The sequence below is a fragment of the Phoca vitulina genome, unplaced genomic scaffold (genome assembly GCF_004348235.1).
Source record: "Phoca vitulina isolate PV1807 unplaced genomic scaffold, GSC_HSeal_1.0 scaffold37, whole genome shotgun sequence".
Classification (NCBI taxonomy): domain Eukaryota; kingdom Metazoa; phylum Chordata; class Mammalia; order Carnivora; family Phocidae; genus Phoca; species Phoca vitulina.
Window position 1 is genome coordinate 4,116,483 of NW_022589740.1, and position 27,608 is coordinate 4,144,090.

Consider the following 27,608-nt stretch of genomic DNA (forward strand, 5'->3'; position numbering starts at 1 on the left):
CCCCTGGTCTCTTCTATCTAGAATAGTCTGTTCTTTCCATTCTTTGCCTGGTTCAAATGTTACCTCCTCCATAGAAAACTTCCCTCTTCCCTGATGATCCCCAGCCTAAAGTGACATTTTCCCCATCTCTGAACTCTCATGTAGTATTTGTACTTCTTGTAAAGCCATAGAATACTATAAAAAAATACACTGACTTCTGGCAGAATTAAAAACTCACGAGCCCAGGTGAATGAGGCTGTTAGAGTCTCCTCCTCCAACGCCCACCTCCCTCCCTGGAACAGCTTGGGCTCTGCGTGGGAGGAAGCTGGACGTGGGGCGGGCGTTTCCGGGGATTCCGAGGATACGTAAAGAAGGTGGGCTTTGGGATAAAGTGATAGTTTGAGAGCTACATGATTTTCCGAATATGTTCCAAGAAGCATGTGCATACCTTAGAGGCCTTCGCAGGGACCTATGGTAGGTGTTTATATCCCTCACTCTACTGTTTTAATCTGCTTTTGTGAGATAATAGAAAATATATATACTGGTCTCTGCCCCGGGCTCCCGGCACAGAATTCCTAAAATCCTTGTAATTTCCTACTAGATAAGAGCACTAGGAACATCTTTTGTTCTAATGTTTGGCCTTTGACTTCACTTCCTGACAGAGTTCCCAAATCCCTTGAAATTTCCTGGATGATAGCACTGTCTTTAGTTGTAAAGAGGTGACTCTTGGTGAGCTCCTGGATGGGGCTGGTCACCAGAAAGACCAAGCTATGATTAGAAGCTTGGGATTTTCAGCCCCACCCCCTCTTGTGGGAGGGCTCGGTCCCACAAGACTGCCCTCCCCACCCCCACCCCCCATTCTCCAGGGGGGGGAGAAGAGCTAAAGATGGAGTTAATGATTGGTTATGCTTATGTGATAAAGCCTCCATAACAATCCTTAAAGTAGGCCTTCCGAGAGCTTCTGCATTGGTGAGCACATGCTGGGGCTGGGAGAGTGACGCATGCATAGAGCATGGATGCCCACACACCTTGCCCTATGCATTTCTTCCATCTGGATGTTCGTCTGCATCATTTGTCATAACCTTTTATAATAGATTGCTAAACAGTAAGTAAACTGTTTTCCTGAGCTCTGTGGACTGCTCTAGCAAATTCATCGAACCCAAGGAGGGGATGGTGGGAACCTCAGATTTATAGCTGATTGGTCAGAAGCACAGGTGACCACCTGGACTCGCCAACGGCATCTGAAGTGGGGCGTGGAGGGTGGGGAGGGCAGTCTTGTGGGACCGAGCCCTTAATGGGTGGGATCTCATCCTATTTCCAGGTAGATAATGTCAGAATTGAGTTAAATCACAGGACACCAAGTGGGTGTTGCAGAGAATTTCCTGGTGGAGAACAAACCCCATGGATTCATGTTAGAGGTGTGTATGCAGTAGTGGGAGTAAAGGAGACACACAGGAGGACTAAGGTTTCCCCCACTCATTACATACAGGTATTCCATCTAATATTTCCTTTATGAAAAGGTTATCATGGGAAAAGAAAGAAAAGATTGGCAACCACTGAAGAGAAAAGGGGAACGAGGCACCTGTGCCATGGTGGATGGGGATGCTGTGGTCAGTTCTCAGGTGGAAGTTCCTACGGGGAAGACAAGAGTCTCACACAACAAAAGAAAACAACAAAAACACAGACATCTGATCAATTGCTAGAGAGTATATAGAAATCTGGCTTCTTTAATTTTAGCCCAAATTATGCCAAATGAGAACAGTTTTTTGAATACCTTATCTCCAAATACTTGATTGTGAGAATCTTGGAGTACTAATGCTGTGCTTCATTCATCCTTACAATTCCTACACAGCCTACCTGAGAATCATGCAAATAGCAGACAGGATGTGTTTCAGAGGGAATGAGAGAATGAATAGCACTATACTGGGAATCACAAGACCTTTCATTTTTCTGTCGTTATTTCATTCAAGAAAGTCACTTAACACCCCTTAGCCCAAATCTTGCCATCTGTAAAATGAGGAAGTCAGGTTATGTGGTTTGTAACTGCTAACAAACCAGGTCATGATTATCCTAGTCATAACTCTTTTTTAAAGGAAGTATGATATATATCTATGGTATCAGAATTGATTCCTGAAGCTACACTGGTTGACAGCTTGGTTGCCTGCATGAGAGCAAGAAGCCATGGGCCCAGACCTGATCTCTTAGATCCTTGGAGTATGTATCCACTCCTTCTAGGTTCACTGGGTTAGGAACCTCTGAAAGGCAACTAAGACATTGGTACATGTCCTTGAAAGAGGACTCCCTAGAGCTGATGAGGACCCAATGGAGAGTTCTATACAATGTGTTTGATATGCTGGGATACAAAAGAGGTGATATATAGAATGAGAGATGAGGATAGAGAGATCATTCTTCATCTAACAAGCACTGCTGGGTACTTAAAAATGATACACTGGGACATTTAAAAATGTATTCAAGTACCAAGAAAATTCAGAAAACATAAAAGAAGCAAACAGTACAAGCTTCCAACATATAAAGACAATGGTTATGAGCACTCAAATATTTTTACTTCACTTCTTTGGGAGAAAGGGGTGTGGTGGTATACTAAAAACATTTTTTTAAATAGAGCATTAATGATATGGTAAGTATATATTTGTATCTTACCCTTCTTTTCTTTTTGTTATATCGAAAGCATTTCCCCATGTTATCATTTCTCAGAAACAGAATTGTAAATGGGAATACATGCTGTACTGAGTAGAGGTTCCAGTTTTTCCCTGTTGTATCAGTCAGGATGAGACTTGATTATGCTACAGTAACAAACAATCCCCAAATCTCTATATGATAAACAAAAGTTTATTCCATGTCCACTGAGGGTCAGCAAGGGGCTCTGTTATCTGTAGTTACTCAGAGACCCAGGCTGAGGAAGCAATCAGTACCTCAAATGTTGCTGGTTACCACGCATGGAAAAAGAGAATACAGCAAAGCACAAGCTAGCCCTTATATCTTCTACCCAGAAATAACACACATCACTTATGCTTATATTTAGTCGACCAAAGCAAATCACATGACCACACCTAACCACAAACTAACTGTAGGGAAGTCCAATCCTATCACATACAGAAAAGCAAGAGATCCAGGAACTCTGTGAAATTGCACTAATGACCACCACATCCCCCATGGAGAAAAATGGCAATGAGCTATCTCTTCGGCCACACTGAGTTTGATCTGAGTCTTTTGATTTTATTATATTAAAGTGAAGGAGTTGAAGGCCCATCTCAGGAGACTGAGAAGTCTGGATTTGCACAAGAATAAGAACAGCAACACCTCTCCCAGAGTTGCCTAGAAAGTTCAAGGCAGAGCCCTAGAGTGGAAAACCCAGCCCTACATAGCTGTCACTTGAGCTTCTGAGTCCTGCTGGGAACTCCCACGTGAACTGGGTCTCATGTCAGTCTCTGGTCAATGAAGCAAAACCACCAAGCTCTTCCCTTCTTAGCGGGAAGGGAGAATATTTATCTGAGCAGAAGTCTCGTCAGACACGTGTGACGGAAATGCTCAGGGCCAAGTCCCAAGACTCTGTGCACTAGGTAAATGTGACTAAGAGCAGGGGGGCCAGGATGCCAGCTGCGCAGCCTGCGACCTGACCCTGTCTCCATGTAGGTGGTTTGGGGGTGAGGCAGAGCTGGGATGGTAGAGCATGGGTGTGGGAGAGAGAGAGCCCTGAGGGCCCTGAGCTGGCTGGACCCCAGTGGGGCTCTGTCCTCGGACTTGGGAGCTGGGGGTAGTGTTAGAACATTGAGAGCAAGACCAAGTACATTCAGTGAGACAGAAGGCACAGAGCCATGGAGAACTTCTGGGTCAGGGACCAGCACACAGTTTCTGTAGGGCCGGATTATAAAATATTTCGACTTTATGGGGTATATGGTCTCTGCCGCAGTCACTCAACTCGGCTGGGAAGGGGTGTGAAAGTTGGGGGACAATAAGGAATCATTGAGCATGGCTGTGCTTCAGGAAAATTTTGTTTACAAAAACAGGAGGCGATTTGGCTCTCTGGCTATAGCTCACCCACTCCTTTTGAGCTGACACATATCAATGGAGAGCAGACGTTCACTTGGTCGACCATCATTTCATAGGTACTGAAAGTATAACACATCCTAAGATGTGAGAGGCTTTGAAAGGAAGAAGAAGACACTGCACCTGCTTTCTAGAAATGTATAACTCGGTCCTCTGGGAACAGCAGATCCTGCTCGCTGTAAGCTATTACATAGCATAAATGTTACAATTAATATACTTCTTTTTTTAAGATTTTATTTATTTATTTGAGAGAAAGCAGAAAGAGCACAAGCAGGGGGAGGGGCAGGGGGAGGGGCAGAGGGAGAAGTAGACTCCCCGCTGAGCAGGGGGACCGATGTGGGGCTCGATCCCAGGACTTTGGGATCATGACCTGAGCAAAAGGTAGACGCTTAACCAACTGAGCCACCCAGGCATCCCTATACTTACTTTCTTTTAATAAATATATGACATATAGAACATTAATGTTTGTAAAATGGTCCTCTGAACCTAATTTTATTATACCCAATACCTGTTTTCTCAGGATAAGAAAAAAACAGCTTAACGGTAAATGACAAATCAGGGGGAAATTTATAAAACATATAGCGGGTAATGGGTTACTATTAACTCTAAGTGGAGACATAAGTAAAAAGATGGACAAAAGATGCATAGACAGTTCCCAAAAGAAGGTAAAACCTATACATTTATGAAGATGTTTTATCTCACTAATAACTTTAAAATGCAAATTAAAATAATAATGATGGGGGCACCTGCGTGGCACAGTCGGGGGGTTGAGTGTCCGTCTCTTGATTTTGGCTCAGGTCATGATCTCAGGGTTGTGAGATCAAGCCCTGCATTGGGCTCTGTGCTGGGCATGGAGCCTGCTTAAGATTCTCTCTCTCTCTCTCCACCCTTCCCCCTACCCCCCAGCTCACACTCTCTCTCACTAAAAGAAAGAAAGAAAAGAGAAAGTGAGAAAGATGTATAGTTCTTAATTTTTAAATTAGCAAAATTTAAAAACAGTAACATTCAGCATTGGGACAGATGTAATGATAAAACTAGCTCTTTCATATATTGCTAGTACAAATTGGTACAACTTTTTAGAGGGCAATTCAGCAATACATTTTGAGAGTCCTAAAAATGCCTATAGGTTTACCCCAGTAATTCTGCATCTTAGATTTTACCCATGGTAATGATCAGAGCTGCACACAGAGATTTATGTATAAGGCTATTAACTGTGATAAAAACATAAAACGACTCTGTGAGGTAGACATGAAATGTTCAGCAATAGGGAATTAGTAAGATAAATCCCAGTCCATGTGTACAATAAAATATGAGAGCCATTAATTATATTTTTAGCACATAAGTAATACTAATGACATAAAATTAAGTTAAAAAACTATATCAAGCTATGCATATTATAATTTAATTTTATAAAATTTAAATACAGAAAAATGTTAGAAATTAAAGCAATATTAAGTATTAACCACGGTAATCTGTGTGCAGTGGATTATAAATTATTTTTATTTCCTTTATCCTTTTTTATTTTTCATTTTTGCTCAGAAAAAATGATGTAACTTAAGAATGTTCTAAAAGTTGTATAAGTTATTTATTTTTGAGCTGGCCAACAACTAAAATTAAGCAAGATTTGTTTTTTAGTAGTGAGACAAATTCGGTCAAAATCAGTTATCTTTTACATTTACTGCAGAATAAACTACAAGAAGCACAGACAAATGGACAGTAAGACAGACAAATCATTTCCAAACCCTTCAGTTTAATTTTATCAGGGAATTTTGGTGACAGTGTTGTTCTTCTCCCTCCATATTTACTCAGCCATTCATTATTTCAAAACATATCAAGTGCAGGATGCTGATACCACACACGTCCTTTTGTTGCTGAAAGAGGCAGTGAGCTGAGCAGAAAACCGTAAATAGTGAGTCTGCATGCACATCTGGGGTGGCAGGTTCATGGCTGAATGGGTTTTAGACAGAGCCCTGGCCTCTCGGACAAATCTGTGACCAGATAATAGACAGTCACATACTTCTATTTTTTTCAGGCTCAGGGAAGTCTGAGGAATTCATTTGCTCCAGCCAAAACTGCCCCCCTCACGTCTTGGTGCCTATGATGATTAATTTTCTGTGTCAATTTGGCTAAACTATTGTACCCAGTTAGTCTAGATGTTGCTGTGAAGGTATTTTGTAGATGTGATGAACGCTTGCCATCAGGTGACTTTACATAAAGCAGATTACCTTCTAGAATGTGGGTGGGTCTCATTCAGTCATTGAAGAGCAACAACTGAGGTTTCCCAGAGGAGAAGCAATTCTACCTCAGACTGTAATATAGAAATCCCACCTGAGTTCCCAGCCCGCTGGCCTATTCTACGGATTTTGGATTCCATATTTCAAGTCTTAGCTGAACTTCCAGCCTGTGAGCCTGCCCTACAGATTTCACACTTGCCAGTCTCTGAGTGGTTCTGTGGTTCTATTCCCTGGAGAAGGCTGAAGTACCCCTCCCTCAGCGACAGGTATCAAGTTCTCTTAGCTACCCAAACAGGGAGCCCCAGGCCCATCCTCTTGCCATTCCCCAAATCACTATTTCCATGTCCTGCTCCCTCTTCTTCCTGGGGGATAGTCTCCAAAATGCTAAATTAGTTCTCCATAAAGAGTTAACAACTGGTGAGTAACTTTCTAGGGAGGAACTTAAAAAAAAAAATCTACTGAAATCTAACACTTTGGTATTTGTCTTGACAAAATCATAAAACATTATGCTAAGTAAAAATGAGCCATTTTTTCTTTTAATATTCCACCACCATTGATCATTGTCAATTTCTACATTTGAATCAATCCGCAAATAACTTTGAATGCAAATGGAACACGTAGAACATAATGTGTCAGCATTATCTAAGTGTTAAAATACGTATGTACATGACAAAGATAAACAGAAACAGAGATAAACACAAAACTGTTTTTTGAAAAAGAGCATCTATTTCATGTTTGGCAAATATATGGCCAAGATCTATGACTTCTCCCCATCCCCCACCCAAAGCAGATATCATTCATCAATCACCACACTCCCTGCCTACAAATGGTCTCCCAAACCATCCTCATCTCTGCCCTAGCCACCTCCTGAACCTGACAGGGGGCCTGTTTGCCCTTCTGCTTTTGGCCCAACCTTCTAGGTTTACAGGTGACAAAACTGAAGCCCAGAAAGGGGGTAGATCTTACCTAAAATCGTATAGCTAGTTCACAGAAAAACTTGAATCTAAATCTCTTGAATTTTAATCATGACCTCTTTTTTATAAAAATAAATATTTTAGGCATACAACAAAGTATAAAAATAATATCAACATCTGCATACCCATCCCCAGAATATCAACATCTGTGTATCCACCACCCAGAATAATATCATCAACATTTGTGTGCCCACCACCCAGAATAATATCAACATCTGCATACCCACAACCCAAAATAATATCAACATCTGTGTGCCCACCACCCAGAATATCAACATCTGCATGCCCAACCCCCAGGATAATATCAACATGTGCATACCAACCCCCCAGAACAATATCAACATCTGTGTGCCCACCACCCAGAATAATATCATCAACATGTGTGCCCAACCCCCAGAATAATATCGTCAACATCTGCATACCCACACCCAAAATAATATCATCAACATTTGCCTGCCCACCACCCAGTCGAAGAGGTTAAATTTGGTGTTTATAATTTCCATGCTGTTTTTGTACTTTTATGTCACATAACTGCATAAACACTACGTAGAGGTTCTTTGCATGTTTTCAAACTCTGTAATTGCCAACATATTGTCTATATCTTTCTGAAATCTATCTTTCCTCTCAAAATTATATTTTCCAAAGTTATCCATCTCAGAAAGACATCCAGTTTTTGTGCTTTCATTTTAGTTGCTATATATACTTCCTATACACTTGTTCTCCTGTTGATTCACATTTGATTATTTCTAATTTGTTGCTCTTGTAAATAATAGTACCAGGAACATTCCTATGTGAGTCCTCTGTGATGTGTACCTAAGTGGTCCTGACCTCTTCACAGCATACCATATATTCTAAGGTAAGTGCCAGGGGGATGAGGAAGAGAGAAGAGGAGCATCATTCTCTCACCTCCTTGACTCTCCCTTCCCCAGGTTGAAAGGTACAAAGGGTAACTATATAATTGCTAGGGGGGGAAAGATAATTAGTCTAATTTCTTTAATTTGACTTTTGGCCAAGATATTTACTTTATTTTGAATTTCAGATACCACTAAAAAAGGGTATGAGATTTTTCTGTTTATAAGGAGATGTATTGTTTAAAAATGGTTGTGAGGGGCGCCTGGGTGGCTCAGTCGTTATGCGTCTGCCTTCTGCTCAGGTCATGATCCCAGGGTCCTGGGATCGAGCCCCGCATCAGGCTCCCTGCTCAGCGGGAAGCCTGCCTCTCCCTCTCCCACTCCCCCTGCTTGTGTTCCTGTTGTTGCTCTCTCTCTGTCAAATAAATAAATAAAATCTTTAAAAAAAAATAAAAATGGTTGTGATACCCTGTTAATCCAAAGAAATCACTCTATTAACAGTGCAATATTCAGACCACATGGGGGCCATAGGATGGGACATTTAGAATGGTTGCAAGCCTTTGAGCATTCCTTAGGTCCTCAGAGAGACGGTTCTGCCTTTGTTACTCAGACTCTAATCTCTTTTCGGACAATACTTTCTCTCTAGGACAGAGGCTACATATGGTCACTGATAAGCTCAATTAGCCTATGGACATATTTTATTTGCTTTGGTATCTGAAATACTTTCGGGTAACATTTAATAACCAAGACATTTTATATAAAAATCTGGATTTCCATCTTCTCTGACAGCTTTAGGCTAGTGCTAAATTGACAGGGAATATGCCCTCCAATTTGTCACCATTCCCAATCCAGTTATAGAATGTCCTTTCTACTCATTTCAGCACCTGCCTGGCCCTGTGGGCATCTGAGTTTACCACCTCTGCTCTCAAGCCTTTCACTATGTCTTCCTCATGCTGAGCAGTTGAAGGAGACACTTATATAGAGACTAGAGCTCATGAAACTCAGACAAATGCTGAGGCCGCTCCCATGGAAACTCACCTATAGACCAAGTGGACCGATCTATAGGAACACATGAGTTTTGTTTCTCAAGAAACAGGTGTTTCAATTAGGAGAGCCAATATTAATCTGAAGCTTTTCTGAGTTAAGAAAATCTCATTGCTGATTCAGAGAAATGCAGCATAACTGGACCTCAAGAATAGTCCAGGCCTGAGCTGCATCTGTTCCTTGGTTCTGTGCCCAGGGATGAGTATTGTGTTACCAGGATGTATTTTCACAAGTGGCTCTCAGGGAGGTGGTGGGAGGTGGGAGGGTGCAGGGCCTAATTTCATTCCTTCCAGTCATACTGTGTGCTTATGAGTTGCCATGTGTTCTGTATCAGCCAGATGCAGACCCTGGTATTGAAAGCTTTCTAGAGTTGTTTTTACAGTTGGTGTCTCTGGAATTTTACAGATATATTCAGCAGAATTCTAAAATGACCAGTTCTGAATATTTTGAGCAGCTGATAACAAAGTTATTTAGAAATTTCTGTGAATTGCCTATAATTATGGTGAACTCATGAATTCATGTGTCACACCACGTGATTCCTAGATTACAAAAGGAAAGGTGGCTTTCTCAAGAAAGCTAGAAATACTCTTTGTGCACTCTGACCCAGGCCTGTGGGTCCCAAAACACGATTTCTCCAGGGTCTAAGCTTTTCATCCAACCAGGCGGAATGATTTTAGCAACCCCAATTCTCCTGACCTCCACATCACATCTTTTTCTACAAATTCTAGCTCCAAGCGTGCCAGCCTCCTGAAGAGACTTCTACTCCCCGGAGCATTGCAACCTTGACCCACAGCCACCAGCAATGTACTTAGTAATTGTTGCAAAACCATGAGCTGTTGATTGCTTCACAGTTGAATATCTTGCCTTGCTGTTAAGTGTTAACCGTGTTTCTGAGTATGGGAGCCCAGATGTCCTATGTGGGAGTCCTTAGGAATAGAGACAGACCAAAGGCTACACGACTCTTCTGTGGCTATGCGGCAGACACCCTTCTTCTCCCAAGAAAGGTCGGAACAACATAAGCTTACAACAGCAGCTAGCTGAAATGCCACTCAACAGGAAGATTCTGTACGGGTGGAAACTATTCAGTTGCCCTTTGTGCATTCATAGAACAGGGGCTATTTCTTAATTCAAGCTGGGAGAGAAAAAGGTAAGAAAAATCATGACTACTCACAGCTCTGTCCACTTCCTTCCTTACGGTGGCGTCAGATTTTTTTGTTGTGTCTGAAAAAGAGAAATCCCCAGTGACGGGATAAGATTAACGAGAAAAGTCTTCTGTTTCTAGACTAAAAGATGGCAGAACAAAAAGTTAATCCAATAAATCACATGTATAGAAGTCCAAATGTACACTGTGGCTTGAGACCTCAGGCTGAATGATAGAGTAAAACTGTACCCTTAGGTGAAAATTGCAAACAAAGCAGTCCTCTACTTTCCATTCCTTTCTCAGCCCCTGGTCCCAGGCACTCAAAGGCTGAGGGACTGCTAATTTGGGTATTCAGCCCAGGAAACGTCCAGCTTCAGAATTCTCTCTCCCTTTTCTGCTTTGCTCTTGACTGCCACTTCCCTCCTGTCTGCCCTACACAGAGCAAGAGGTCTCATCAATTAATTTACACTAGGATGTACATGACGGATACTTTTCAAAGCAACTCGGGGAGTAGAAGCACAAGTTCACATAATAGGATGCTGCTCACCACTGTTCCCCGGGTTTCATCTTTTTCAACCGCTAACGTCACATGCTCCCCCCAATCTGATTTTCTTCCAGAGCTTGATGTGCATGTCCTGCAGTTGCCTGGGTTTCTGAACTCAGTGCATCCCTAATTCTGCCTTTGCTCTGTCCACCAGATTTTTAGGAACTCCCTCATGACAACACTGACCTTGGCCTGGACTTTGAGGGCCTCCATCTAGCATTGCCATCTCCTCTAAGAGGATTCACATATGAAAGAAGCCTAAGAGTGAACCCATAGAAATTGCCCTTGCATGGCAGAGTTTCAGGGCAATCCTCTCTAATGCTTGGGGTTGGTGGTGCCATTCTGTGGTTCTTATGCAACCATTGGCCCACATACTTGGGCTTTGGTTTATATCCCTGTAAAGTCTTGGCTCAGTCTTTTATGGCAGTGCCATTCAAAGTGGAGAGTCCATGGGTTAGTGGTGGTAGGTGACCTATTGCTTACCAGCCCCCAATGAGACAATTATAGAGATCTAGTGCAAACATTTAGAAACTCAGTTCTTTTGGGTGGAGACTCTCTCCTTCCATTGCCCAAAATAATACTTATTCAGATTGGGCCAATTATTTCTTAAGCACTTTGGTAACAAAAAGCCCACACGTTTTAGTGTCAGACAGACCTGTGTTCAGACCCCAGCTCTATGACTTTAGGGACACTTTCTGAACCTCCGTTTCTTCATCTGCAATATAGACACTACTCCTTGCCTCGAGCAGTTTCTGTAAAATGAACTGAAAAGGAGTTTGTAAAGGGTCTAGCCCAGTGCTGTCCAACAGAATTTTCTGCAAAGGTGGAAATATTGTATATCTACTCTGTCCAGTGCAGTGGCCTCTAACCCCAGGTCACTATTGAGTGCTAACAAGGTGTAAGCACTTAAAATGTGACCAAGGAATTGAATTTCTATTTAATTTAAACTTAAATAACAACGTATGGCTATTATATCATACAGAGCAGGTTAACATGGGTACTGCATATAGTAGGTTTGATGTGTGAAATTTTATTGAACATCTACATATGCCAGGTAATGTTTCAGACAGTGGACATGTATTAGTGAATAAGAGAAACACAGACCTTCTGCTCATGAAACAGAACTTGACATTATTTTTACAACAGAAGTTGCCAGATTCTTCTCTAGAACCTAGTAAGTCACCAGGAGCCCTGAACTGTTGAGGGCTCCTCTTAGGCAGAGATGGTAAGCAGAACCTTTTATGGACTGAACGGATTGCCTTCCCCATGCATCATGGTGTATAGAGCTGGTTGCTGAGACATAGGTGGGTAAATGTGTTTAGGAGCAAAGGAGCCTTCTGGACAGAAAGGGGCTGAGATTGCCACCCCTTTACTTGACTCTCTCAGATAGATTGAGAAGTTCAGGACAGCACCGGCCCTAAGAGGAACTCAAGAGAAGGAAGTTAGGACTGGCTTTCCCAGCTTAACACGAAGGCCTTGAGCTGAGTAGGCTGGCTGGGTGCAGCAGTGGTTAAAGCAGGAAGCCCCTTCGGCTTCATCAGCTCTTGAGGTGGGGAAGTAGAAGCTGTAAGAGGGAGACATTGGACTTCTGGCTAAGATGGGCAGGTGGGTGCTCAAGAAATTAATTGGAAAATTAAAAGGGAGGCAATTACATTTGGAGCCCAAGGTATTAAAACAGGTCCTAGATATATAAGTGTGTGCTGAGTGTATTGAAAGAAGAAGTAGGTGCTGTGGAAGCATCTCCACAAGGGGATTTGCTGTAATGGGTGTGATGAGGGGGCAGAATCAGGGGAGGCTTGGTGAAGTGGCAGCTTCACTGAGATTTAAAGGATGACGAACTTAGGTGAACAAGGAGAAGGAAGTGCTTTAAGAAGAGCAAATGCTGAGGGTTGCCGGAGGGAAGGGGGTTGGGGGATGGGGTTACTGGGTGATGGACATTAAGGAGGGCACGTGATGTAATGAGCACTGGGTGTTATATAAGACTGATGAATCACAGACCTGTACCTCTGAAACCAATAATACATTATATGTTGTTAATAAAAAAATTGATGCTGAACAAAATTACTAAAAATGAAAGCTACTGATAAAAAAAAAAGAGCAAATGCTATATGAGAAAACTCAGAATTGAAGGAAGCCATGGAGGAGGTCCAATCATGGAGACATGGTAGACTGGTAGAATTTAAAAGCCTGTTCCAGCTAAAAGTGAAAATAGATCATCTCAGACGTGGCAAGAGTAGATGCAGGGTGACAGGCGGGAAGGTCCTGTTCTAGTCCAGGTGAACTCTGGTAGTGACAGCGAGGTTGGGTCAATAAGCTGTGAAGTGCTCATTCTCATGTCACTTCCCATTTTACAGGTAGAAAAACCATCTCAAAGAAGTTAGGTAATTCATACAAGATCACAGAGCCAATATATGGCAGCATCGGGTGCAGAACTAGCCTTCTGACCCTGGCTTGAAGCTCTATTCACAGTGTCAGCCATTCTCAACCCTCTTCCATGACACATGAGTCTGTGTGCATGGCAGATGCATTTCCACATGTGTGTCCAAGTGCCTCCCATGAGAGAAAGCAGATCCCAGTGCGTGTGAGTTGCAGGGTGGAGGTGGAGGGTGGGTATTATATAGGCAGCCATGATTTCACTCTGGCTCATTAAAAACAAAAAGGGAATCATTTGCAAATTTATTCACTTAACTCTCATTAGCAACAAGTGTCTCCCACCACAGTTGGTACCCGAGCCTTGCATCCGGCTTGGAACTACAGATATCCTCACTCACCCTTGAGACAGGGATGAAGGATGAGGGGAAGAATTTTTTCTGCTCTACCTGTGAGTGTGACCGCATTTCATTCTTCCAAAGAGAGTAGGGACAGAAAACTCTTGCTCATTTCTGAGGTGACTAAAGGATTCTCAGGCTCCAGGCCTGGAACTAGGTATAGATCTGTTTCTGAGGGGTGTGTTTGGGGGAGGTAAAAGAAGATGGCAGAAGATAAGATTCTAATGAGGGGCACCTGCCATGGCTCTCTGAGGTCACAGACTTGCAGAAGTGATCCTGTTTAGTTAAAGTTCTATCAGATGCTATAAGTCCTCCTTTATGGTGAGATGCCCTTCTTCTCCATTTCTATTATTTCTCTCTCTTTTTTTTTTGTTATGTTATGTTAGTCACCATACAGTACATCATTAGTTTTTGATGTAGTGTTCCACGATTCATTGTTTGCGTATAACACCCAGTGCTCCATGCAATATGTGCCCTTCTTAATACCCATCACCAGACTCACCCATCCTCCCCACCCCCCTCCCCTCTAAAACCTTCAGTTTGTTTCCCGGAGTCCATAGTCTCTCATGGTTCGTCTCCCCCTCTGATTTCCACCCCCTTCATTTTTCCCTTCCTTCCCTTAATGTCCTCCATGCTATTCCTTATGTTCCACAAATAAGCGAAACCATATGATAATTGACTTCATTTCTTTTTCTTTTCCCCTTCTTCCTCTTTTCCTCCCTCCCTTCTTCACTTCTTCCTTCCTCTTCAACCCTCACCCTCCCTTACTGTTGACAATAATTCCTCGGATTTTATAGTAGAGGGTTTTGTGGTTAGCACCCAAGTTGATGCATACATAGGGCAATGGACAAACAGAGCATGATAATATCTTATGGCAGAAGAGAATACAGAAGTTAGACTGTAAATGTAGTATGACAACCACCTAAAAGCCCCCCAATTCTCAAATAGTGGCCACCCCAAATTCTTATTGAATTATTCCCACATGTCATTTCTTTTCTATAGACAAGGCCATGTGTAGACTTTGGGAGGAGCTCATTGGGTGCTGACAAAGGAACAGTTTAGGAAAGCACTAGACAGTCTGCAGATATTGTGGCCAGGGTTCAAAATTTGCACAACAGGAGTGGGTGGGTAACAACAGGACAGGATGAGGAGGGACTCCTGGGGACCTGCTGAAAGTCTTCAGGGCACCATCAAAACAGGTGCTCTTCCTGTCCCCAAATGGCCTCACACACTTTTCTCCTTTCCTTGCAAACCAGGTGATTCAGATTCCTGGGGGTTGGGGGGAAGGCTCAGCCCAGCTAACACCCAGACTGGGGAAATGAGGGATGAGAACCGAAGGAATCCTCTGCGGTGATCTTGGTATCCTCTCACCCATGAACTCTGACCACATAGCCATCTGCATTGCCAAAGTAACACTGATCTCATGAGGCTAATGACACTTCTTGGCTCAAAGAACAAAGCAAACTATTTTAGCACAGGAACAAAACATTCCTTTTAAAATACTCAGTATCAGGATTTCAGCTCACTGAAAACTAGAGCCATTTTCTTCTGGGGAAAAATCTTCAGGACGAGTCCCCTGAGCCCAAAGCAATGCACAAGCCCCGAGGAGATTCATATGAAACTGGGAAGCTGTAGGCCACTGGAGCAAAGCAGAGCCTCACACTGCAGACACCCAGTCCGTTTGGTTACCTTGAATAAAACTCACTTACCTTTTCTAAAGGAAAGCTTTTGGAAGAGCTGTTTTCTTAAGCCTATCATTGCAGCTACGAACATCAAAGTAATGATGAAGGAAGGGATGAAAACATGAAGCAGCCGATTTGAAGAGGTGTCAAGTTCTTTGCCACCTGGATGAAAGAAAAGCACCAGAATCCCATTACATGGTAGCTTAGAGGTAAACCAACAAGTTGGCCATCTGAGTAGGTTACAACCAACACAGCCAACGTAGGGCAAGCATTTATTCCATGCCAGGTACTGATCTATGTGTGCTGGATGTACTAGCTCGTTTACTTCCTACATCCACCCTATGTGGCAGGATTTGCAATGACCCTCATTTCACTGGTGAAGAAAATGAGGTGCAGAATGTCTAGGAAACTTTCCCAAAGTTACACAGTAAGAGAGAGAGCTGAGATATAATCTAGGCTGTCTGGTTCCAGATTCCGTGTTTTTCATCATTCTGATACACCTATCTATCTGTCTGTCTATCTATTACCATCATCATCATCATCATCATCATTTTTCTTTCTAGTAGGTTAGTCCCTCAATTCAAACATGTCTTCTCCCTCTACTGTCAAGCACTCGCAGTGCTCAGAATCCATGCCGATAGTCATTCAATTTCAAGGACTAACAGGATCGTTTTGGAAAAATACAATATTGTAGATAGTGTTAACATACAAAATCCAGTCGTTCATACCTTAGTATGAATTACTATGACGAGCCCTTTCCTTGGCTCAGCTAATCAGTGTTCTGGCACTGAGGAAAAGGTGAGTTTAGTAGAGACGTGGATGAGAGGAGCAATTTTGGAGACAGGGGAAGGCCTTGTAGAAGAGAGCTCTGGGTATCTATAGGTTAGAATAAGGGCTCCAGACTGACAATGGGGAGGGCTGGAGGGGGCTTCATAATAGTAGGTAGAAGAGTACCCAAAGTAAACTGTGCTCTTTCCAAAAGCCTGAATTTGCCCCATGGAGTAACTTACACAGAATAAACACAAGAGCCTGGTCCAGGAAAAACCTGGCAAAACTGCTCGGGAGGAAGGGCTCGGTCCTGCCAACTGCCTTCCCTCCCCCCATCTCAATGCCGTTTGAGAATCATAGATCGTTTTAGCAGAGAAGAAATCAGACATAATTTAATCTGAGCCCCTCATTTTAGAATTCAAGAAGTAAGGCTCAGTGATGCTAAATAATCTATCTGAGGTTATCACTGCTAAAGAAGGGACAGAGCCAGGATTGCAAGCCTGGATCTGTTTGATCCAAAGCTCAGGCCCCACAGATATTTGTCTCTACTGAAAACAGTGTGGTGAGCAGTAAGGAAGAAAGGATTCATTCTTTTTTTTTTTTTTTAAAAGATCTTATTTATTTATTTGAGAGAGAGAATGAGACAGAGAGAGCATGAGAGGGTCAGAGGGAGAAGCAGACTCCCCGCCGAGCAGGGAGCCTGACGCGGGACTCGATCCCGGGACTCCAGGATCATGACCTGAGCCGAAGGCAGTCGCTTAACCAACTGAGCCACCCAGGCGCCCGGAAGAAAGGATTCAGAAGCCTGGCTCATCGACACATTGGATAGCCCACACTGACTACAACTGCTCCTTTACTTTTAAGAAGTGCTTATTAAGCACCACTGCAGTAGCGCTGTGAGTCAAGGAGCCCTGGGACCTTCAGTGTCCTCACAACAGGAGAAATCCCTACCTCAACACCTCTGTGCAAACCTGTTGTGTCCTCTGCAGGTTCCTTCACAGCTCCTTCCATGTACAGAAGCTCTACTCATCCCTGAAGACTTTCTAACGATGAACACTGGTCCGTTTAGCCTGTAAGTATTTGGAGTGCAAAGACTTCACCTAAGTCAACTCTAAATCCCCTATAGAGCCAAGTACCATCTACATTAAAGATGTCAATAAGGATTTGGGGGGCTTAATTAATTATCTGTGTACCTAGTCTACCTGGCCCCATCCTCCCTGTCCTTAGTTACCTTGTGGCAGACTGATGCTTATCCCTTAAATCCATTTTCCCTTTCTTCCCTGTTAGGGCATTAGCTGGACACATGGCTTCTCAAGACTACATTTTGGAGCCTCCCCTGCGGTTAGGTGTGAACAACCATGAAAACTAATTTCAAGTCATGGGTCTTCTGAGTCTTGGCCTTAAGACATTGGATATGTCTTCCACCACTCTTTTCCTTTTCTGAAACATGGATGTAGTAGTCTTCCAGCTTTGACAATTCAACAGAGACAACATTCTACAGAATGGGGGAGCAACAAGATGGAAAGAACCCAGAAAGAACAGAATAGAGATATTTCCCTGCTCTGAATCACCTTCTATCTCTGAACATTACATAATAGAAAAATATGCTTCTGTCTTGTTGGAGTCGTATTTTGAGGTCTCTCTGTTATGGCAGTTTAGTCTATATCCTTATATTCTTATAGATAGTTTTATAATAATTACATGTTACTTAACAATGATATGATGATGCAATGGGAAAACCATGTTTTATCCTTGCCACAGTCCCATGCAGTCTTGCTAGAGGCATGATATTTTTCCCCATTTCCATGCTTTCTGAGTGCTGAGGACTTTGCAAGCATGTTTCATTCAATCCCCACAATCATGCTGTAATGTATCTATCATTATTTACCCTTATTCTACAAATGTGAGACCAAGTTCTAGGATGTCTCATTATATGTTCATGTTCTCAAAGCTAGTAGTAGTAGAGAGAGGACTTAAAGATCAAGTCAGGGGCGCCTGGGTGGCTCAGATGGTTAAGCGTCTGCCTTCGGCTCAGGTCATGATCCCAGGGTCCTGGGATGGAGCCCCACGTCGGGCTCCCTGCTTGGCGGGGAGCCTGCTTCTCCCTCTCTGTCTACCCCTCTGCCTACTTGTGCTCTCTCCCTCTCTGTCAAATAAATAAATAAAATCTTTAAAAAAAAAAAACTATTAAAGATCAAGTCAGTTTGACTTCAGAGCCCATGCTCTTGACCACTGTCAGAGAGTCCCCTCCAGGTCTCTTGGGTGGGCTTCACTTCCCACCCCACAAGAATGTTGTTAGAGTTATCTCCTGTCTCCAATTTCATTACATTTCCTCATGAAAATGCAACAACTGGCCAAGAACAAGAACCCTTGTTTCAAAAAGAAAATGGTCTCATTGACCTTTCATTTCTGGGTAAAAGTTAGGATGTTCAGTCATATCCTAGAGCCACTGGAGCACCTCCCACCACCAGACTCTCATTGCTGTATTTGCTTTATTCACTGACTTCTGGAGAAGTTTGTGGTGGGTCACAGAAGTCAGCAAGGAGCAGGTCAACTGATGAGAATGAGTAGAAAGGAGAGAGTCATAAAGCATCTTAAAAATCCCTTTGAGAAACAGAAGTGAGGAACCATGGGAAGATGTGTGACTTTGGTCTCTTGTTGCTGGTATTTGGACCACAAACTAGGGGATCATTTGATTGCTGAGACCTGGCTGCCCATACAGTCTGGCAGCTGGGATAATGGGACTGGGATTATCAAGACTAATCCTCCAACCCACTAATCTGTCATTTATTGAGCACTTAGTATGGGGCAGACTGCTCTGTTTTTGCTTTAGTCTGGGTATAAAGAAGACCCATGTGAACAATTCAAATACATGGAAAATAAAACAGCAATGAAAGATAAAAGACATGTACAGTCACAGGCAAACAAAGTCATGGTGCATGTAATCAGTCTTAGGAGGAGAGATAAGGTAAAGACCTCTTGTGCCCTGGAGTTACCTAAGCTGCTCTGGAGAGAGGGTGGGCTTGAAGATGGTGAAGAGGGTGATTATATTTTATGTGGGAGAAACTGCCTGAACAAAGAAATCATGGAGGTGAGAGACGTGCAGGCAAGTTCAGAGAGCATGTGGTGAGGAAGGGGAGCTGACTGGAGCCCAGGAACCATGCCAGGGGGTAGTAGCATGGATACAACTCTAAGAATCTTGTTAGAAATGAAGCCACTAGAAACACCTCATTTTTAGGGTCAACTTTGAGTAAAAATAGTGAATTAGGCAAGTTGGTCTTCCAACATTCTCCGTCTCTCTTTTTATTACAGTGAAGATCCTCAGACTTGTCACTTTATGAAAACTGAGCTATAACTAACTCATACTAGAACTTTAGAGGCATTTAAATGCTAACAATCACAGGGGAATTTCTTTTTCTTGGAATTGCTTACGTAACTGTCCTTTGCTGTGTGGAACCTCCTGCCTGGTTAAGTGCAAGCCAGTACTTTGGATGGAATGTGGTTTTCCAGAAGGGTCAGGGAAATAGGGGCCTGGGTAAGATGAATTTAGAAATAACTAGTATCTACGCTTTGCCCCACTGATTTCATCAGTACTTTTTTCTTTGTGGTAGAGAAGTGGAAGGGCACACTGGCCATTCCTCTGGAAACCTTGAACTAGTGAAAAGTTACAAATGAAGTCATGTGGCCCTTCTTTCCATGGAAGCCAACACAGCTGAACGCATAGTCAACAGTCACGGGCGGGGCCTGTGGGGTCTGCATCAGTTCAGGATCTTCTAGGATATCACTCATAAATGCAACTGGCAAAGAGACAGATCGTTGTGCAGTTAGAGATTTTTCAGCCTAGGTTTACCCATCCTTCCCAGAGTTGTATCCATGCTACTAGCCCCTAACATGGTTCCTGGGCTCCAGTCAGCTCCCCTTTCTCACCATGTGATTATCTGACTTGTGTGACTTCCATGCTCAGTAATAACAATGAAAAGGTAATTGCGACAACTCAGTCTGTTCAGGGCAAGGCAACTAAAGGCTCAGTTCTCTCAGGCCTGAAAGTCAGAGTCACCAAGTCTCCTCCCCACCCCCAGGGAAGCAAACTGTTCCATCTGAAGTGCTGAGTGAGGGAAATCTAGAATGTACAGTGGACGAGAGAGATCTCAATTACCAGTTACGGCTTGGGATCAACTGTAGCAGTAGGAACTGTAGCCTGTTCTATGGACTCTTGCACATGACATCTTTTGAAGAGATCATGGCTGCCTCCCAGCCTGAAGGCTTAGTCACAGCGGACTTCATGTAAGGCTGTAGGTGAGCTTGAGCAGTGCAAGGGACAGACCGCTGCAGTCTTGCCTCACTGCCTCTCGGCTTCACCTCTAACTCCAGCCACGGCTTGGTAAAAGTCTAGGTGGACTTCATTCACCTCAAATGGCTACTTTGCTTTCTGCCCTGGGATGACTCTGACACTGCAGATGCTGGGGGGGATCTCACTCAGCCCACATGCATGCATAGCTCACAGGGGGATGGGGTGTACACTTCTGGACACTACTGTCAATCTATACGGGTGAAACCACCTGATGTGCTTTGAGTGAGCATCTGGGGAGGTCATCTGTACACTTCCCAGGTGGTCCTTGGGTATTTGAGCTCCTGTTTTGCCAACAGCAACAACTTTGATAATGTACCCTTATATTTACTTTTCCTTCTTCCCTGTCTGAATCTCCTAAACCTCTCCCTTCTGCTCCCTGAGGTCACCACCTAAATACTTACAAGCTCCCATTATAGGCTCTATTTTGTCTAAGACAAAGGGCAAAAAGTGAAATACAATGACAACACAGTAAATTTTCTATAAAGTCAAATTTAAGCAGTACTAGGGACTGTCCTTTATTCAGAGATTATATCCTTTGCTGGTATGGTAGCAGAATACTGACTCCCCTCAAAGATGTTCATGTTTGAATCCCTGAAACCTGTGAATGTATTACCCCACATGGGAAAAGGGATTTTGCAGAAGTGATTCTATTCAGGACCGTGAAATGGGAAAATGAGCCTGCATTATTGGGTTGGGGGAAGGAATGGAATGTAATTACAGGGGTCCTTACAAGGTGGAAGAGGGAGGCAGGAGAATTAAAGATGTGATGACACAGAAGCAGAGGTCTGAGGGATGTAGTTGCTGTTTCTGCAGGTGGAAGAAGGGACCATGAGCCAAGGAATGCAGGTGGTCTATAAAAGCTGGAAAAAATGAGAAAAGGAACTCTCCCTTAGAGCTACTGCCATCCTATCAACAATTTGAACCCAGCAAAGCCCCTTTAGGGTTTCTGATTTTCAGAAGCGTAAGCTAATAAATTCATGTTGTCTTAAGCCCACAAAGTTTGCCATAATTTATCATAGGAGCACTAGGAAACGTATGATGTGCTTGGTGATAAAATGACCTGTCTCTTATGAAAGATTTTTGATACTAGATGTTAGTTGCTCTTATTTGGTAAATAAATGTTCTTATTTGGCAAATAAAAAAAATTGTCCTGGTGTATGAAGTTCTAAAGGTGGGACTCAGCATAATCAGGAAAGGCTCCAAAAGATTTTACAAAAGGCCAGTTTTCCTCGGAAACCTCATAACCACTTGACTATCAGCAAAGCCAGCAAAGTAATATTCGTCCTGCTGACTCCTTGCACTGTGCCTGAGTCACAAGGATTAGATTTGTGCTGGATATTTTCTGTTTCCTGTTCAGATCCATTCTCTACACTTCCACACTGTGCTCTGAGCTCTGAGAGGTTGACCTTTATGGAACACATCAGTGGACTCCCTTGTTCTCCGACTTCCAGGTGGCTTCAGCCAATAGGAGGCACCATAAGGAGATTGGAGGGTGGGAGGAGGAGGAGCTTGGGGAGTTCATTTACCCAGCTTCCATCAGAGTTGCTGCAGACGGCAGCATCCCTCTACTGGAGGCCCCCACTCCTGTCAAGGGGCACGTTCCCTACAGCTCCCTTTCCCAGGATTCAATAACCACTCCAACAGTGGTAACTGTTCCTCTGACTGTCGAAGCCCCAGGGTCCTGCAATAGCTTTCCTAGCTTCTCTAAATCCTGACCACACCTTCATACATAGATCTTTTATCACTCTATCCTCACTCCGAGTGTGCCATCTATTTCCTGCCTAAACCCTGACTGATGGAGTTAGGAAGGGGGGGCCCACTCTTACCATGAGGGTCAATGACGGCTGAAGTAAGTTCTTTCACGTTAGCATTCCAGAACACACAGCTGACGTTCATGCCAGGGGGTGGCTTTAGGCGCAGAACACTAGTGACCTGGTAGAGGGCTTCAGAGGTCTTGATGTGGCTGGTGTTGGCAGGAACACTGATGTTTGGCCAGGTCACCTCTGCCAGTGGATAACCTTCTGCCTGGCAGGTGAGCTCTACTTCATCTACCCCCGGGATCCTAAGTAAATGAGTGTTTATTTTCTTGTAGGAAGCTGGATAATACAAGAAGAAGAAGAAATAAGGCTTTCTTTTCTGGTTCCTAGACGGCTTTGTGCTCAATGCCATGTGAAATGAATACAATTATCATTATCAATATGAAGTAATAATGGTTTTAATTTTTTACACATTTCTTTTGTCTCAGGTATCACGCTATTTACACTGAATGATTTAATTCTTATAACAAAAAAGGCATTGTTGATATTCCCAATTTTTGTTGGAGGTAACTGAAGTGAGATTGAGTATTTTGCCTAGAGTCACAGGGCTAATAACTGGGAGAGCCAATATTTGCACATTGGAAGTTTGATTCCAAATCTCAACAGCATTTTATCCCACCACACTCTGCGGCTTCCTGTATGATTGTAAATTATCTCACAGCTGAGGACTGGAGACGAGAGGAGAATAAATAAAATTACTAGATCACCCCCACATTCTTGTTTTATTTGGTGCTTCTCCTACAGGAGAAAATTCTTTTCCCACTTCCCCCTCTCCTTTCTTCTCTGTGAGATTAGGAGGAGAAAAAATAAAGACCCAGATTCTGTCTATAAGTAGTCAAGAATTGGCTATATCTACTACTTGCTTCTCCTGTCCAAAATACACACACACACACACACTTTTGTGTAGTATATGCCGAGTGAATTAATCAAATGTGGCTCCCTGCCCTCTAGAAAACTGAGATCTAAAATGAATACAAGTGACATTGAAAATAGGAAGACACAAGGACAAATTGCCCAATTATCTTAGATGATAGCCCAAAATAAAGAGATATTAACAACATATGCAGATATCAGGGAGTATGGAAAGTAATCTGTTGATTTTCGGTGAAGGGAAGAGGAAATGAGTACTAGCTTTCAATAGGTAGGAAATATTTAAGAAACAGAATTTTGATACAAACTTGGATTGCATACATGGCACGGGGCGATGAAACTATTTTTTTCTTAAATTGTTGGGAGGAGTATAAATAGGCACACCCTTTGTGAAAAGCGATTTTACATTAAAATCATGGTAACAGACATGTGGAAAACATCAAATGTGTACGAGGTACTAAGGGTTTTCTAGATGCTAAGCTCCGTGCCCTGTGATTTTACAGACTGTGGAGGGGAAAGGAATGTTCAAGACCCTCCCACAATTTTTGCCCCTTGAGCGCCTCCCTTTGTGTCGCTGTGTTTTGAGTTGCTAACTTGATTAGTTATAGCCAAAGATGCTCACTGGATCACAGTTCACTGGATTGGGTGACTGCGTCTTGAAGCGCGGTTCACAATCCACGGTGCTCTCTGAAGTTCTTGCCTCCGTGTGGGAAAGCATACTCGGCTGGGCCCCCTGGCTGGCCTGCCTCAAAAAACTGACATCCTCCCTGCTCACAGTGTTCCACCTTCTGCTTGTGACTGCGTGGGTGGGGTGAACTTTCTTACCCATGAAGCTGGATAGATGAGTAACTTCAGGGTCTGTTCTGCAAACCTGAACTCTAAGTTAAGATGAGGGTGCAAGAAGAAAGAGGCCCTTATTCTAAGTCACGTTCTCCAGTGTAAACCACCAGGGAAGCCCTGAAGTTGGGAGAAGGGAAAGGAGAAAATCATGTGCTCGTCCGGTTATTAATTTAAAAAATGGAGTTCATTTCCCATTTGGCTACTGATCCTTGTGTGTATAGCTCACTTGGTCAAGGACTTGGAGAGGAACAGGGGTTACAGTGGCTCTAAAACCTGATTCTATCTCTTTAACATGTATTACCTCATTTAAACTCTTCAAGGACCCTAGGAGGTAGGCAAAATTCATATTCCTATTTTATAAATAAGGAAACAGCTGGAATCTGGGGTCGGGAGGGGGACTTGAACTCATGCCCTTCGTGGCTATATTATTCTGAATTCTGTACTGGAATCATCATAAGAGGTTGATTGTCTATGTAATTGCAAAAAGTTTGGGGATGGAGCAACAGACACAGGAAAGGCAGGGACTTAGGGGCACACAGAACTCATAGAAGATGAGGAGAATCAGGTTTTGAAGCAGCCTAGTGAGACCTGAACTGGTTGGACTTACCAGTCTCCTTGAAGCTAATTTTGATCTACCTCTAGCAATTCAACAGGATCTCCGAAGCATGCATTTTGAGGACTCACTAATCTCTCATTTTATGTTATTTATCTACACTTATTTTCCCTTGGTTTGATGTCCTCTTATGATCATTTATCCTATTACAGTGTAGATTATTTCTGTAAGCTCTGGGGTCTTTGGGGGGAGGGGATGGAGGAGAACAAATAGATGCATAGGAGCAATGTGTTGCATATGAAGGTCTGGCCCATTCCTGCAGGGTAGCTCAGAACAAGAAGCTGATCTTGGGGGCCAAGTTGAGAGGTGATTTCAGAGGTAGGAGGGCCAAGAATCAGAAGGAAGGCTGAGGCTGTAACCTGGGATATATAAATGAGGGAGAAGAGAGAGATGTTCAGCGAAAAGAACCAGCAAGGCTGGGGGGAAGGGATGCGAGCTCATAGCTTGCATGCATACACTATTAAAGATGCCTCCACAGCCTTGTGCAATTTGGGAAATGGGTGAAAGGGCATCATTATTAGCCACACACAATGGAGAAGCTGGACCAGGGGGGTTATTCTTAGGAAGAGATGAGTAAATTTTAGAATTTCAGAGCTGAAAGTGATCTTACAATTCAAACTAGTCTAACTTCCTACTCTGCAGTTGTTGGGTGTAAGTTTTACATGTGTCAGGCCAAGATGGCTGTGTTTACACAAGTCTTCTATTTTCTTTTTTGTTTACTTTACCTGTTAGAATAGAGATGAGTTGAAATCTCCAAATAGGATTGTGGATCTATTTCTCCTTTTAGGTCTGTGAGTTTTTGTTTTATATGTTTTGAAGTTATGTTGTTAGATGTACACACATTTAGGACTCTTATGCCTCCCTGTCATATTGACTTCTTTATCATGATGAAATGTCCCTTTTTATCTTTAATAATACTTCTTTTCTGATATTGGTAAGCTGCTAGATAACTAACTATTGGCTAAATACATCTCTAAATGGAAGCTCCTACAGCGAGGAGGAGCCATCACCATGATTAGACAATTAGAAAGTTAAACTTTCACTGGAAAGATCATCCTTCTGCCAAGTCAAACTTTGCCTCTTGGCAGCTTCAACCCATTGGTAATTGTCTGCTCAACATATGAGCAGTATAGTAATTAAGAATGTGGTTTGATTAGGCTTGAGCCAAGGGCTGGTTACATGACCTTTAAAGCCCTCGAGTTTCTCATTTATAAACAGGTGTGATAATTCTTATCCTTAACAGAAGTGTTAGGATGATTGAATGAGTTAGGTGCCTAGAACACAGTAAAAATTCAATTAATGTTAACAATTATTGTTAGCTGTTGCATATGATCCTTTGGGTATTTGAAAATAATTGGCAAGACTCCATATAGTCTTTCCGTTCTGGGGTAAAACATGCCTCCTTCCTTCAACCATATCTCACAGGACAGTTTTTAGACCCAGTGCCACATACCAGTCTTTGGATTCACTGTGTTTGCCAATGTAACATGACCTATGTTCCAGATTTAACCTAAGCAGCACGAAGCACAGTGTGACTAATTACTTCCTATGTGTTGAGCACATTTTAGGTCCACACAGGGTTTTAATGCAGCCTAAGGTCATAAGATTAATTTTATTAGACGAACGATCTAGGTGCAGCTAGGATGGCTATAACAGCCCTGTGGGCACCTGGAGACCATCTCCTGGGTGACCCAAGACCATCCATCACCCTTTGTTAGCCCTGAGTCAACACCTATTAGCTGTTGAGTCTGGTACAGTTCTAGTGAACTACACTACTACTCATCTCACATTTTACCAGTTTATGCACAAGATGTGTGCTGTGTGGATCCTGGGCCTGTCTGCCCTCAGATCCATCCCTCAAGTGTTCTTCTCCGCTCTGTACTGTGTGAAGGCTGACTCCGGCAGGCCGTGTCTCCCAGGCTCTTGCCAGCCCACAGGAGACACGGTGGGCAGTCTGGAGGGCAAACAGGAGGGAGAAGTTAGGGTATTTCCCCCCTACGCTCTATGCTGCAACGACCCCTCCATCAGCACCCATGGCTCTTCCTTGCTCCTGATGCCACTGGATGGGCCCGTTGTGGTTCTAGTATCTGCCCCGTGACTCCAGCCGCTGAGCTCCATTAACCCTGCCTTCTTCCTCTCCCTCCAGTCCAGTGCAGGCAGCAGCTTCTCGTTATTGCTAATTGCTGATTCGCTTCCCTGTTCCCCACCCCCCCATTAGTTACTCAGTCTGCTCTACTAAAAGAATTTCTATTTTTGGATTTAAATTTCTGCTGCTTTGAATGGTTTCTGTCTCCCTGCTCATCTCTGACTATAGGATCCCTACATGACTGGCAACTCTAGCATCCCTGAAATAGAGATAAGCTGCAGGTGCTACTGGCTGCTTATCATCGTAATGACGGTAACGAAGGTGAAAAAACGTAGTTTCACATGCCTTGGTCTTACAGAATGTAGGTGAGTTTCTAGGAATCGCTGAAGGAAATCTTTGAGGCTTGCTCCCAATTCATCTGTTAGATGACCTGGGGAGGAACCTCAGGTCACACAGTTTGCACACCCCAGGAGCTTTGGCCCATTGAGGAATTCAGAACATTATTGTGTTAACTGCAGCTTTCCTTATTATCCTTCTGTTCCCCAAGGGAGTGGTTTAGCCCCATCAGTAAGTGTTTTAAGCCAATACTTTCTCTAGGTCCAGAGGCCGACTGTCCCTTATCCTTTCAAGGTTGCACTGCTTTCCTTGGGCCGTTTCCTCTCCAGGTCCTTTGTCTTCCCCTCCTCAGGGTAAAGGCCACTGTGAGAGAAAATGGAAGCCTTGTTGCCTCCTTCCTCCACTTGCTCAAGTCGAACTCCCATCTAGCCTGGGCCTTTTCGTGGGTTTGAAATACTTCTGTGAGCCTCAGTCCATCCCGGGGGTTGGCGCTCTCCCATTGCCCTCCTCATGTCCTGCCAGGGCCTTGGGGTGGGTTTGGCCCTTCCGTTCTCAGGACTTGTTCTGTGTCTGTCTGGGATCCTTGGCTCAGTCCAGTTCTCAGCCTTTGGGCTTAAGCCCTGGGCTCTCTGGCCTCTTGGG

General features: G+C 43.4%; 1 protein-coding gene across 2 annotated transcripts in view; it reads right to left on the minus strand.

The window, feature by feature from the left end:
- PDCD1LG2 (programmed cell death 1 ligand 2) overlaps positions 1 to 27,608 on the minus strand; it is a 73,315-nt gene that overhangs the window by 11,090 nt on the left and 34,617 nt on the right. For both annotated transcript variants that reach the window (XM_032427591.1, XM_032427590.1), the window contains exons 4-6: positions 22,231 to 22,500; positions 15,313 to 15,447; positions 10,322 to 10,371 (exon numbers count right to left, since the gene is read on the minus strand). In XM_032427591.1, coding sequence (XP_032283482.1) covers positions 10,322 to 10,371; positions 15,313 to 15,447; positions 22,231 to 22,500 — 455 coding nt within the window. The remainder of the gene's footprint in view (positions 1 to 10,321; positions 10,372 to 15,312; positions 15,448 to 22,230; positions 22,501 to 27,608) is intronic.